This window comes from Lates calcarifer, linkage group LG11, assembly GCF_001640805.2.
Source record: "Lates calcarifer isolate ASB-BC8 linkage group LG11, TLL_Latcal_v3, whole genome shotgun sequence".
NCBI lineage: Eukaryota > Metazoa > Chordata > Actinopteri > Centropomidae > Lates > Lates calcarifer.
The window spans coordinates 19256631-19271125 of record NC_066843.1 but is presented as its reverse complement, the minus strand read 5'-3'; the positions used below and the strand labels follow the sequence as shown (position 1 = coordinate 19271125).

The 14495-nt window shown below is 41.1% G+C and overlaps 5 protein-coding genes across 9 annotated transcripts in view; 3 read left to right on the top strand and 2 right to left on the bottom strand.

Moving 5' to 3' along the window:
• LOC108898613 (N-alpha-acetyltransferase 60) overlaps positions 1 to 14495 on the top strand; it is a 92555-nt gene that overhangs the window by 37838 nt on the left and 40222 nt on the right. The gene's annotated exons all lie outside the window — the stretch shown is intronic.
• LOC108889280 (N-alpha-acetyltransferase 60) overlaps positions 1 to 14495 on the top strand; it is a 92555-nt gene that overhangs the window by 37838 nt on the left and 40222 nt on the right. The gene's annotated exons all lie outside the window — the stretch shown is intronic.
• The window catches only part of LOC108898604 (deoxyribonuclease-1), a 90340-nt gene that overhangs the window by 44070 nt on the left and 31775 nt on the right, over positions 1 to 14495 (bottom strand). The window lies entirely within an intron of this gene.
• LOC108898603 (enoyl-CoA delta isomerase 1, mitochondrial) overlaps positions 1 to 14495 on the top strand; it is a 65636-nt gene that overhangs the window by 49589 nt on the left and 1552 nt on the right. Inside the window, exons 1-7 of one of the 5 annotated variants that reach the window (XM_018685649.2) lie at positions 1669 to 1829; positions 3199 to 3324; positions 3498 to 3625; positions 3907 to 4053; positions 4177 to 4298; positions 4392 to 4570; positions 5573 to 6765. In XM_018685649.2, the coding sequence (XP_018541165.1) occupies positions 1787 to 1829; positions 3199 to 3324; positions 3498 to 3625; positions 3907 to 4053; positions 4177 to 4298; positions 4392 to 4570; positions 5573 to 5739 (912 nt within the window). In that variant the 5' untranslated portion in view covers positions 1669 to 1786 and the 3' untranslated portion in view covers positions 5740 to 6765. Of the gene's footprint in view, positions 1 to 1668; positions 1830 to 3198; positions 3325 to 3497; positions 3626 to 3906; positions 4054 to 4176; positions 4299 to 4391; positions 4571 to 5572; positions 6766 to 12481; positions 12609 to 12767; positions 12896 to 13188; positions 13336 to 13458; positions 13581 to 13673; positions 13853 to 14495 lie in introns of those variants that run through there. The other 4 variants (XM_051073767.1, XM_051073768.1, XM_018685647.2 and 1 more) reach the window with 4 other exon arrangements.
• Positions 7172 to 11291, bottom strand: LOC108889278 (deoxyribonuclease-1). The gene is made up of 9 exons (XM_018685650.2): positions 11082 to 11291; positions 10537 to 10675; positions 9779 to 9867; positions 9550 to 9630; positions 8993 to 9093; positions 8034 to 8146; positions 7770 to 7924; positions 7596 to 7689; positions 7172 to 7353 (listed from the first exon to the last, which is right to left on the bottom strand). Exons 2-9 carry the CDS (start codon positions 10672 to 10674, stop codon positions 7303 to 7305), a joined length of 822 nt encoding a protein of 273 aa, XP_018541166.1. The 5' UTR covers position 10675; positions 11082 to 11291; the 3' UTR covers positions 7172 to 7302.

Genomic DNA, 14495 nt, shown 5'->3' with positions numbered 1-14495 from the left:
CAAAGCTGCACTTATTAGTTCCAGTCTTTATTAACACTGAGAAAACTGTGTAAATTAAACCTTCTCAACTCTTTGCTCATGCTCATACATTTTTTGCATCCACCAAAAAAATGTACACTACACACACACACACACTCACACACATGCAACAATATTTTGTTAAGGTAAAATAATATACTCACTGATTCAGAGAGCTTCATTGCCCGGTGTATCTCTCTGTTGAGGACACACACTTGTGCTCTGACTTGCACACCTACGCCTGTCTCTCTCTTTCTCTCTCCCCTCTCTGTCCCCCACCCTCTCTCTTTGTCTCTCTCTCCAGTGGTTTCTAACCTGGAGGTTGTTCTCCTTAAGGGGTCATGTGATAAATCTGAGGGGATGTGAGATGATTAAAAAGCAGTGGTTACACCACAAAGTGACATTGGCTCTTCCATGCAAAATAAGTTGAACTAGAGGATCGGTGACATTTTAAGTGAATTGGAATAGTGGTGAACTAACTGTTTAACTGCAAGCCTCTCTCTATTCTCTTTCGACTGCTGTTACTCTCCCTTGGTGTTAAAATCATTCAAGAGGGAGGAAAAAAACTCTCCAGGCTGAAAATCTTGCAGTCAGTTAGCAAACTCATTAGTTTAGCTCGTCACCAGGACAAGAAGGTGACACATTTTATTTAAAAGACATATTTGTATCATTAATTCCTTTCTCATAGCTCTCTTAGTTAGATAAAAGTAGATTATAATAGTGTCTTCTAATTTAGGATCCTCCAGCTTTTTTGCCTCAAAATGTCAGCACTGTTATATAGCAGGTTATATGAGTTATGTATACAGGCAGATGTTATGGTATATGGTAAGTTATATGGCAGATGGCTTGCTATTGGCCAAAAGTGCTTTGTGGGTCAAGTTGAACTCTGTGCAGAACATTTGCCTCCTTGAGTGGATCCTCCAATCCTGCTGATTCTACTGGACTGGATCTAATGGACTGATTTTGCTGTGAAATTAAAGCCTGGTGTGTCAAGGCCTTTGGGGGTCCAGGAGAGTTATTTAAATAAAACCATATGAGAAGTTTAAATTGGAAATATCTCATTGGTGGAGCTGTTAACATCTGAAATATGGCAATTTTTATGTTGTCGTACTAAAAAAAAAAAAAAAAAAAAAAAAAAAAACATTAAATCTTACTCAGAGATGTCTAATAATTTTAGCCCATTTTTTTATATACAAAATAACATAATTCATCAACATGGTTCAACATCCCTGCACAGCTCAAAATTTCATTTCAAAAACTGGTCTTTGCAGGTCATAGTCCTCATTCATGTAGGTCTGAAGTAAATCAGAGATCATAATTTTGGGGGAATCCCAATAAGAAAGTGGTTAGAGCAGTGGAATACTGAGACAAAAGGAGGGTTTCTGTACAGCATGTATAAAGATACAGCACACTATGATTACAGGTAGGCATCCAACAGGTCCATGTAGCATGTAATTATAGATTGTAAAAAAAGACATAAGAGACATCAGTAATTCACGATCTTAATACAAAAACTACCCGTGACTCTGTCAAATAAAACATGTGGAAATGTTTCTTTAATTTTATTAAACAAATGAATCAGATTAAAATCTGATTTATTCAGATCAAATCTCTGGTCCACATTCCGAGGCAGCAGGTGGCGCTAATGTTCGGCTGCCAAAAAAAAAAAAGACGAAGCAGGAGCTGATGGTGCCGCTCATACGTAGCTGTCCAGTGTTTTCATAGCGGAAGTAGCTGCTTTCTGTCTCCGCGGGTTGTGTATAACAAAATGGCATTGAGAGCAGCGCTGAGAAGCAAGTGCGGTTTACCAGGTATGTCTGCAGCCGTGTGTGGAGAAGCGATATGACTGTAACTGAAACATTACAACTGTGCTAGCTGCGTTAGCTGAGCTGCGCTAGTGCTCTGCAGAAAGTGGAGCAAAGGTCACGTACAGGAGACAGCTGTGCTCTTAGTCACCAATGGTTAAATATAAAGATCTCTGTATTATGTCACTCATTACACTCATTACCACACCATATCATGTCAGGTTATAGCTGATCGATGTTAAAAATTAATGCGGAAAAGAATCATTCAGGCAAAGCTCAGTATAACCTGTTACCCAGAAGTAAAATATCTCTGCAACAACCTTGATATTTTGGAGAATTTTTTCTTCTCTCACAAGATATTCACATCAGATTATTCATGTGGATTTCATGGCTATGAGTAGAGACATTTATTTGAGTCGGTTAAAGACTAGTGAACTTTACACTAGTTTGCAGCCCTTCATTGTGATACAGTCTTTAGACCAGGACCAGTCTTTGTTAAACTGCTAAAAGAAAAATTATGGACTTCAGTGAAAGATGTCAGTAAAAATCATTTGACATAAAAAAAAAATGCTCTTAAATCTAAGAGAGCATTGCAGGTTTTTGAAGTTGGTTCAGAGACAGAGGTGAGAAGAGAAAGCAGCTGAACTGTGGGAAACATCAGTGGTCTTGATAAATAATTAGGCTGTGTTATCTGAGACAGTGTGTACAGGAGATACAATGATTAGTCGATGACATGAAGTTAACTGGCAAAGTTTATGCTGATTAATCATTTAAGTTGTTTATTAGTCAAAAATTCCCTACTTTCATCTCTCAGTTGTGATGATGTGCTTCTCTTCTGTGTTTTACAGCACTGTAAAATACTTATCTGCCAGATATTTTTAAAGCAATATGAGTAAAACGTAAGGATTTTGCACATAAATGTGTTTTACGATGTCTTTACTTAAGAGCTGCTCTTACAGGTTTCTCTTACACTTCACTCCTATACATCAGAGATAATTGTGTATAATTTTTCACAAGTTTATAACATGGCTCTTCAGAGCACTATTTGGTGTAATTTGTAGAAGTTTGATAAATACATGTAAGTTACATCACAGTGTTGCTCTAATCAAAAATCTGAGACCACATCAACAAGATATTGATAAAATAGAAAACAGCATTAGAAACAAATAAATATATTGTAATAATAAGACAGTAGTTTATTTTAGTTTGTTTTGTAAAAATAAAAATAAAGCATTTTGACCAGCCAGAGTCATCTGCATAGAGATATGATGAAATAGGTGAAGTAGATATGTTCTATCAGCTTCTGTTTGCGTGTGTGTGTGTGTGTGTGTGTGTGTGTGTGTGTGTGTGTGTGTGTGTGTGTGTGTGCGCGCAGGTCTTCTCTCCCAGCTGTCCTCCCACAGCAGTCATGCCAGAGTGTGTGTGTCTCCTGTCCTTGTCGCTCAGCAGAGGAACAACTCCACCACACCTAAGGTCAAAGTGGAGTTTGACCAAAGCACCGGTAAAGATTCTGCCATCGTCACCATCACCAGTCGGCTCTAACATTCCCTGCTGTCCCTGTTGTTTACCTCATCATTTTGACCCTTTCACATCATTTCTTTTCATTTGGGGATGAACCAGAGAGATTATATCAAAGTATTCAGATGACAGGTCAGCATCTGTGTCTCTCTGTAGGTGTGGCAGTGATGCACATGCAGAGTCCTCCTGTCAACAGCCTCAGTTTAGATTTCCTGACGGAGTTCTGCATCAATGTGGAGAAGCTGGAGATGGATAAGAGCTGCAGAGGCCTCATCATCACCTCGGTACAGTATAACCCCGTCAACTGCTGCAGCAGAGCCTCGTCCAGGAGGTTAAAGACGTGACTTTTGGCTGTGTGTTTGTATTACAGTGTAGTTAAAGTGCAGATACCTTGCATGATAAATGCATGATAAAAGTTTTAGAATGATATTTAATCAGTGTGGTTGGTTAGCACTGTCCCGGCTGGAGTGTTTGACAGTTTTTAAAAACAGCAGCACAAATTGACAGTTTACCTAGTGTGTGTGTGTGTGTATGTGTGTGTGTTTTTTATTTGCTTTCAATCCAGAGCCAGCCTAAGGTGTTCTCAGCCGGGCTGGACATTATGGAGATGTACGGGAAGAGTCCAGAGCGCTGTGGAGAGTTCTGGAGAGCCGTTCAGGAGATGTGGCTGAAACTCTATAGCTCAGACATGGTCACCATAGCTGCAATCAATGTAGGTATAAAACACTACCCCCACCTCCATTTTGTCCCTGTATCACACAGCGGTACAAGTGCAGTGCAGAAACACTAACACCAATAAGCACTTGAAAGATGACAGCAAGAACTCTCTCCTCAGGGTTCCAGTCCTGCAGGTGGCTGTCTCATGTCTTTGACCTGTGACTACAGGATAATGGCGGACAACCCTCGTTACAGCATCGGCCTTAATGAGACACAGCTCGGCATCGTAGCACCTTTTTGGTAAGGTGCTACACATGACAGCCCCAGTGTTTTTGCTCATTCCTTGCACTGTAGTGTCATTGTAGTGTTAAGAGATATTGCTGCTGTCCCCAGGTTTAAGGACACAATGGTAAATACAGTGGGACACCGAACCACAGAGCTAGCCCTGGAGCTGGGACTGCTCTACAGCCCTTCAGAGGCCCTCAAGGTAGGACTGGTAGACCTGCTGGTACCTGAAGATGAGGTCCTCACCACAGCCACGAAGACCATGACCAAGTGGTTGGCTATCCCAGGTACATTACACATGATACAAAAACAGGAGGTTTATGTAATAACATACCATAACTAAATGTAAATTGTTCTAATCATATTGAAGGAACTGGACAGTCCTGCCATAGCTGGTGGTCAGGCACAAGATTTCTGATCTTTTACATATGGGCTTTAAGAGAGTTAAGTAAATATGAGACACATTTGTGCAACTGACAAACTAAACACAGATGTTTGTATTTCTTAGACAGAGTGTGTCTTTATCCTCAGAGTGTATAGAGAGGCTGCATAGCAAAGGCAGCTTGTCACCACTGCAGCAGCAGTTTCAGTTCCCTGTGTTTAAACAGGATGTGTTCAGGCACAGCACTGAGCGTCATCAGCTGTGTTTTAGCAGCGCTCAAAGCCCAACACGCAGTCATTAGACTTGGTGTAAAGATCAGCTTTGGGCCAGGTTATGTGCAAACATGAGCCGGCACTCTGTCTGTATGGACATCTGGATTAATCAAAAAAAGGAGTAAAACTGTTCACACATGCATGATATGGGCAACTGGAAAACACAGCAGAGGTGCCTCCTGTGTACATTAGCTCAAATTTGAATCATGCTGCAGCTATTCTGCACATTTTTCAAAAAAAATCAGTCAAAACATGTCTACGTCTCAAGGCTCTGGGTGGGCGTGTCTCATGGCAACAGTTTAAGAGCTGGCTTGGAGATGCATTGTCACCTTCTATGGTGCTCTCACACACTCGGTGTTGTGCTAGACCCACGTTGACTGGCCTGCATCCTGTCTGCATGTTTCCTGTTTGTTCAATAAGTTAAGCAAATACTATACACAGCTTGTGTGATGTTATACGCAATCATGTATGATTTTATTTAATCTTGTAAAGAACAACAGCCTGGCCAAATATTAGTATTTTTCTCAGTGAGTCATGTCGCTGAAAAACCATCCAGAATCCATTTAAAGGCCAATGGAGACTTAACTCCAGCTTTGGAGTCAGTGAGCAAAACTGTTTATCCGTTCATTTTACAGACCACGCCAGACAGATCACCAAGTCCATGATGAGGAAGCCAACCATCGACAAGCTGACATCCAAGAGAGAGGCTGACATCCAAAACTTTGTCAGCTTTATCACCAAAGACTCCATTCAGAAGTCACTCCGCATGTACCTGGAGATGCTCAAAAAGAGAAGGGGCTAGAGGAGCGTGGGGAGCCTATAAAATGACACTGACATAAACACATTTTAGGGACATTTTGACACTAGTTTAACACATTCACTGTCACGTGTTCCTTGGCGTCAATTATGCTGGAATCCTCACATACAGCTCTCGGCAGCTCATCTTCGTAACAGTGCCTAATCGGCAAAGAACCACGTTTACCACAGCGCTGTCTGATCTTCTGACACCAGACAGTAACCTAGCTAGCTCAGGGGAGACCTGCCCAGGATTGACGCTAATGATCCAGTGACAAATAGTTTCTCTTCAACTTTCTAAGAAGTTCAGTTAAAAAGTAACATTAAAAATTTAAATATAGTTTCAAACTTTACTTTATGGTTATTTTGAGATGAGTAAATAATTCTTTTAATTGACTGTGCTCTAAGCCCTGCCCTCCACTGTTACACTGCTCTGTCCTGTCTCATACACATGCAGCACATGGGCAGTTTATTGTAGCAGTGGCTGATTTACCGCTCCAAACAATGCATCTCCAAATAGCCATAAGTGAGCGAGTACACAGACCCATGCGCTCATTTCTGACCAAGAGCAGTGTATATGACAACTTCTGCTAGCAGCCTATAGTGTGACTTGTTATTGTTTCTAGCTCACTCTTTTTTTGCATCCTCAAACAGAGCAGCACTGCTCATGTGAAGCTGATTTGAGGATCAGTACACACTCTCATCACTATTGAAATGCCAGTTATCCCTCTTACTACAGCCCCATTCACACTTACACATGTGGAGAAATCCAAAGTTTGACAGGTCTGCCATGCCTAGCTACAGTTGTTTGGGGGTCACTGTCTGGGTGGAGAGGTTTAGCAAACAGTCAATTGACATAGGTCTTCACTATCTAAAGTGCCTAGCCTTACTGTACCTTCCAGAGCCATAACAACTAATGAAAGTAACCTTGGGTACATTTGAACAGCCTACAGTGGTGAAGCCTTTGTCATCTCTTTGTCTACATGTATTTTTTCTGACTGCGTTCTGTGAATAAATGGGTGGAATCATGTCAGCAGATTGAATTGTGTTTTTAAATGGTCAAATTTACAGTTTATTGTTTTGGCAGTAATTGCAGTAATTTAGCAGTACTATTGTTTGGGAGCCAAGACAGACTGCTAATATGCACATAGTTTCAGTTTTATAAGCCAGTGTTTGTGGGACTTTGGTCACTGTCTAATAAAGGTGAATGGACTTTGGTTAGCCTTTCTTGAAACATGACAACAGCAGAGTCATTGTCCCACATACTCAGAATAAACATTGCATGTTTCTTCAGTAGAAACCAGTTTCAAATGTAAAATGCTCTTAGTAAATGTTAGTAAATGTTCAGACGAGGCTTCTTTGTCACATGCCTCACTTTTCATGTACTTCAATAAGAGACTTCTCATCCCTGTTTTAAGAAGCAAGTGTGCAATGACACAGACTGGAAGACGTGTTTATTTTGGTCTGGCTTTGTGGTTGGTGAGAGTCCTTCCACTAAATAGCCACCATACAGATTCAGCCTGGAGACCTGCAGAGCGGTTGTTGTAGTCAGAATTCAGGCAGCATGCTCCTAGCCAATCAGCTTCACCTCCACAGGGAAATGGTCACTGACATCCAATGCCTGAGAAAGACAGAGAAAACAACATTCCCTTGCAGCACAATTTGTGGTCGGTCCAGTTTAGCATAGTTTATACAGTTAAACAGTAAACATGTCTTTTCCATATGCAACATTATGTACTGTAAAACTCTAAAGGTTGAAATAAAATACCTTTTTCAACAGCCTCACTCAAAGACTATAATGTTGGACTCAACATAACTTGAAGTAAATTGTATTATAAAAGATTAAAGTTAGAGCTGTTTTACCAGGTCATGGCTGAGATTTAAGTCCACCATGTAGTTGTAAACCTCAGCACTGCCTTGATCTACTCCCTTCATCATGTGAGTAGTGACCACAATCCTGCAAATGCAGAATAAGAGATGTGATTAAGAGTCAGTGTTTGTGTGTGCATCCAAGTGCTGGTGTGTGTTTGTTTGTACCTGTCATAAGGGCAGTTCCTGCGTGACACTGTGGTGTCAGCATCATTGGGTATCAGCCAGTGGAAACTCTTATCTGTGAAGAGGCGAATCTGCTGCCACTCAGAGCTCTTCACATAATCGCAGCCTGCGTTGAAGTCACCCAGCAGAACAATGTCCTGCAGAGAGAGTGTGATTAACCTAGTGCATATTTTACTAAATGTATCTTCTGCTCTCCATCTTTCTTTTGTGTGTGTTGGTTTTTGAAGACTTGAAGAGAGTATTCACATTGGTGTTCCAGTGATTGCGGACATCAGCCACCACATCATAGAGAGCATCCACTTCCTTCACTGCAGAGCTTGGAGAGGTGTGCTGAGGGATCAGAGCAAAGTTCTTCACAGCTACAAAACAGGGAGGAAAGGAGGAGTGAATCAAGAGAGGGATGTATTGGGTGTGGCAGGCATGAATCATAGTGAAATTACAATGAGTTTACTGGCTTTTTAATTTAGAAAGACAGGGCTTTTGTACACTTTATTATGTCAAAAACTGAAATGTCTTAGTTGTAAAAGTATTCTGAGCCTGTTGGAATTGTGCTCAGGTTTGTCCTGTTTGCTTTATTTACCCTTGAGATGTCTAGGACTTGACTGGACTCCAACTGTGGCAAATTGAATTGACCGGACATAGTTTAGAAACACACACACGCCTGTGTATATACGGTCCCACAATTCACACTGCATGTCAGGATAAAAACAAAGCCATGTCATCCAAGGGACTCAGTTTGGAACGACCAGGACTCTTCCTAGAATTGGCCGTTCAGTTAAACTAAGCTAAACTGAACTCTGGACAGAACTCCAACCATTATGTCTGGAAAATATCACATTTGTAGTACCATCCCTTCAGTCAAACATGGTGGTGGCAGCATCATGTATAGGAGTACTTCTCTGCAGTAGGGACAGGGAGGCTGAGTGCAACCAAATACAGAGAAGCCCCTGAAAAAATCCTGCTCCAGAGTACATGTGACCTGAGACTGGGGTGACCAGTGGCATTGGGACAATTCTGACTGTCCTTGAGTAGCCCAGCCAAAGTCCAGACTTAAACCCCATAGATCATATCATCTGACAAGTGTGATGCTTTGTTCTCAGTTGATCATCTAATACATGAGAAAATCTCCATCACTGCTGTCTGACAGTGAAAGAGCAGTATTACTCTCTGTTACTCTCTGTTTGTTACACTCTTCCAGAACCTACTGGTGTATTTGGAGGAGAACATGACAACAAAAGGCTCTCTGATGAAGGTGTCTGTCCTGTCATCATAGGTGTAGTGATCATCCACAGACACTGTGTTCTCCCTGGAAAATAAGACACCTATTAATCACATCTGTTACTGTAGTCAAAATTAGCTCCACCTAAACCAGATACCACATCAAAATGCCTTTTCAATGTTTATGCATCAGCAATAATAATCTTATAATGTTGTAAAAGTATTACACCAACAATAGCCAATCTGCTACATTATGCTGTATGAATAGTTATATATTTTAAGTACATTTTGTTAATACTTTTTGTATTTTTACTTAAGTAAAATCTTAAATGAAGGGCCTTTAGTTAACATTGCTGTGTGGATATTTTTACTTAAGTATAGGATCCTCTAGTTTTCTGCCGTTGCTCATACGTAGGACAAAGACACTGTGCAGCGTTGAATTAAATAAAACTTAGAGCTGAAATATTTCTGTTCACTGATGTGGGATCTCAGTAAAGGAGTTCTAGAAAATATTTGTTTACCATTGTAATGGCCCTTTGTGTACCTGTAGAGGAAGAGATATCTCTCCTTGTAGGAGCTGCGACCCAGAGGCTCGCTTACGATGTACCTGAACAGTGGAGAACCTCTGGGAAAATAAACACACAGGTATATAGATGAAGAGCATCATAACATGAGTTAAGGAGCTTTCTATAAATTTCTATAGAAGGCCACCATATTTTGGCCCTACACATGTGTAATAATATTGTATATTCTTTTTATAAGGTGTGTCTAACTTGTTGACATGCTCCATGAGTTTTTTGGTTGCTGACAGATCACTGTCTCTGACCTCCTGGATCAGAATGATGTCATAGCGGTGGACAATCTGTAACACACCCAGAAAGCACAAAACATATCTGATCAAACTTTGTGTGTCTTTTTTGTATTATATTCTGTAGCCTCTGTTTTCCAGTTTGTATGCTCAGTAGTTGTTCTAGGTGGTAAAGAGGCACTTCACTAATAAGAACAGTTATATTGTGTAATGTCCTCTGGCTCTGGGATAACTTTCTTAAGTCTGAGAAATAACCCTCATGATGTCATAGTGACATCATCTGGGTTATATAAGCTTTAACTCCAACAATGACTCTATCACAATCTGTGTTATGAAGAGAGAACATGGTCCAGTCAAGGAGGGTCTAAATAAAAGATGCTATTGGTTGCATTATGGGAAATGTAGGATCCAGAGCTTAAATCTTGACTCGTACTAGGGACTAAACAAACTAACCATTGCTGCGTCTTATTTAAATGTATCTCTTGTGATTCCCCTAACTTTATGGCTGTGTAATCCCAAAGTGCTGGAGTGCCCCTTTAATCTCCAGATTCCTCTGAACAATACAGTATTCTCACTAAATTTTAATTATTGTACTGGCTAAATTGTGGTATTTTAGTCACTCAGCACCCTTCAAAATAGATTGTCTTTATATTACAAATAAGAGTATTATAGGAATGATGAGATACTGATGAGCTCTGTATACAAAACAGTGGAGTTTCAGACCGTGCTGATGATGTCCATCAGAATGGTGTTTGAGGCCTTCGTGAGTCCAAATGACTTGATGTTGAAGGCTCCCAGCAGCAGAGAGGTAGACAGATGTAACAGGGTCAAGAAGAGACCCAAAGCACACACCAAACGCATCCTAGGCCAGAGGGGTCAGACATGTAGATTAACAAGTCATGAAAGCTCCACTACTAAAATGGCTGCCAGACTTATTCTTCACTGTTCATAGTATTACTGATATGCATAACTGACTGACTTAGGTTGTAAAATCTGGAAATAATCCAGCAGATACAGTGTGACTTTTGGTTAATCTCACATACCCTGTACATATGTTACATTTGGTCAGCCAGAGTAAAACTATATCCGATGTTAGTGTAACACCATTTTACCATTAAGTACTATTTGTCCCTTTAAAGTAACATGGCAGAATGAAAACAACAATGGAAAATAAAGCAGTGTATTGTATTACAAAGCCTGGAAGAATGAACATTTCTGCTTGAATGTGCTGTATTTGCATTAAAGAAGAGTCAGAGGTGCATAGCTACCTGTTTCTGGGAGTCCCAGCGAGAGAGAAGTAGGCCTGTTGTAAGTAGAGTACAGAGGCTTACTCGTGTGAATCCCTGAAAGCTCCACTACAATTTATGCAGAACCACTGATAGCATCTCGTGAAGTTTTTGCATACCTGCAAGTGCATGTGACTGGGTCAAGCTGGGGAGGAGTGAAAAGAGGAGGAGTGTTGTGGATGGAGTGCAAGGTATTCAGGTGATGTAACATGCCAGCCATGTTGAAAGTCCTGGCTCTTGGGTTAAATTGGATGGATTCCCAGGATTTGTAGGCTACAATGTGGTTGTAAATAAATGGTAAATGGACTGTATTTGTACAGCGCTTTTCTAGTCTTTTCGACCACTCAAAGCGCTTCACACTACAGATCACATTCACCCATTCACACAGCACTTGTTCTATACAATGTGCTTTCTAACATCGATGAGACACATCGGAGGCAATTTGGGGTTCAGTATCTTGCGGACTGGAGGAGCCGGGAATCGAACCACCGACCTTCTGATTGGTGGGTGACTGCTCTACTTCCTGAGCCACAGCCGCCCCATGTGTAGTTGTCTTAGTAGATCATTATCATCTGTTTTTGAGTGTGAAAATATCATTAATTCACAAACCAGAAACCCCTCAAAAAATGAAGGTTCAGTTTTAGCTCAGCTGACACATTTCAAGCAAAAAATTCTAACCTTAAATCTATTCTGTCATATTCTGGCACTGTCTGCAGAATGGCTATGGATGGCAATATTGATTAGTGGTCCAACACTTTGGTATAAAACTGAAAAGTCTCAACAACTACTGGACATTTATGTCCTCCGCAGGATAAACTGTAATAACTTTGGTGATGTCTAACTCTTCATCCAGCACCATCAAGCTCGTCACTATTTAAATTTGTGCAATATGTTGGACTATGAAAAACAGCCTCTGCTGCACCTTGTGTTTTGTGATAATCAGCAAATGTTAACATGCAAACAAGTATGATGGTGAACACGTTAACAGTGTTTTGCATTGTCTTTGTGAGATTAAAGAACTGCTATGCCAGAGTACATCCTAAAACAGTAGCTTGCATTGGCTGTAGGCTCTTAATCCTGTTACTAAGTGGATATGTATGCTCTCCACACAACCAACTTCAAATATGTATATATATATATATATGTATATGTCTGTGTGTATATATATATATATATATAGAATGTCTTCTGTACACTTTCAGAGACACAGAAGACACCATAAAGACCTCTCAGTATTGTCATTACTACATTACTACATTGTCATCTTTTCTAATAATGTCAGCATATATATATATATATATATATATATATATATATATATACAGAGGTGTGATGAAATAGGTGAAGTAGATATGTTCTATGTGTGTGTGTGTGTGTGTGCAGGCCTTCTCTCCCAGCTGTCGTCCCGCAGCAGTCATGCCAGAGTGTGTGTGTCTCCTGTCCTTGTCGCTCAGCAGAGGAACAACTCCACCACACCTAAGGTCAAAGTGGAGTTTGACCAAAGCACCGGTAAAGATTCTGCCATTGTTACCATCATCATTCAGTTCTAACCTTCCCTGCTGTCCCTGTTGTCTTTATCTCATCATTTCTTTTCATTTGGAGATGAATGAGTAGAGAGATTATATCAAAGTATTCAGATGACAGGTCAGCATCTGTGTCTCTCTGTAGGTGTGGCAGTGATGCACATGCAGAGTCCTCCTGTCAACAGCCTCAGTTTAGATTTCCTGACAGAGTTCTGCATCAATGTGGAGAAGCTGGAGATGGATAAGACCTGCAGAGGCCTCATCATCACCTCGGTACAGTATAACCCCGTCAACTGCTGCAGCAGAGCCTCGTCCAGGAGGTTAAAGACGTGACTTTTGGCTGTATGTTTGTATTACAGTGTAGTTAAAGTGCAGATACCTTGCATGATAAATGCATGATAAAAGTTTTAGAATGATATTTAATCAGTGTGGTTGGTTAGCACTGTCCCGGCTGGAGTGTTTGACAGTTTTTAAAAACAGCAGCACAAATTGACAGTTTACCTTGTGTGTGTGTGTGTGTGTGTGTGTGTGTGTGTGTGTGTTTTTTTTATTTGCTTTCAATCCAGAGCCAGCCTAAGGTGTTCTCAGCCAGGCTGGACATTATGGAGATGTACGGGAAGAGTCCAGAGCGCTGTGGAGAGTTCTGGAGAGCCGTTCAGGAGATGTGGCTGAAACTCTATAGCTCAGACATGGTCACCATAGCTGCAATCAATGTAGGTATAAAACACTACCCCCACCTCCATTTTGTCCCTGTATCACACAGCGGTACAAGTGCAGTGCAGAAACACTAACACCAATAAGCACTTGAAAGATGACAGCAAGAACTCTCTCCTCAGGGTTCCAGTCCTGCAGGTGGCTGTCTCATGTCTTTGACCTGTGACTACAGGATAATGGCGGACAACCCTCGTTACAGCATCGGCCTTAATGAGACACAGCTCGGCATCGTAGCACCTTTTTGGTAAGGTGCTACACATGACAGCCCCAGTGTTTTTGCTCATTCCTTGCACTGTAGTGTCATTGTAGTGTTAAGAGATATTGCTGCTGTCCCCAGGTTTAAGGACACAATGGTAAATACAGTGGGACACCGAACCACAGAGCTAGCCCTGGAGCTGGGACTGCTCTACAGCCCTTCAGAGGCCCTCAAGGTAGGACTGGTAGACCTGCTGGTACCTGAAGATGAGGTCCTCACCACAGCCACGAAGACCATGACCAAGTGGTTGGCTATCCCAGGTACATTACACATGATACAAAAACAGGAGGTTTATGTAATAACATACCATAACTAAATGTAAATTGTTCTAATCATATTGAAGGAACTGGACAGTCCTGCCATAGCTGGTGGTCAGGCACAAGATTTCTGATCTTTTACATATGGGCTTTAAGAGAGTTAAGTAAATATGAGACACATTTGTGCAACTGACAAACTAAACACAGATGTTTGTATTTCTTAGACAGAGTGTGTCTTTATCCTCAGAGTGTATAGAGAGGCTGCATAGCAAAGGCAGCTTGTCACCACTGCAGCAGCAGTTTCAGTTCCCTGTGTTTAAACAGGATGTGTTCAGGCACAGCACTGAGCGTCATCAGCTGTGTTTTAGCAGCGCTCAAAGCCCAACACGCAGTCATTAGACTTGGTGTAAAGATCAGCTTTGGGCCAGGTTATGTGCAAACATGAGCCGGCACTCTGTCTGTATGGACATCTGGATTAATCAAAAAAAGGAGTAAAACTGTTCACACATGCATGATATGGGCAACTGGAAAACACAGCAGAGGTGCCTCCTGTGTACATTAGCTCAAATTTGAATCATGCTGCAGCTATTCTGCACATTTTTCAAAAAAAATCAGTCAAAACATGTCTACGTCTCAAGGCTCTGGG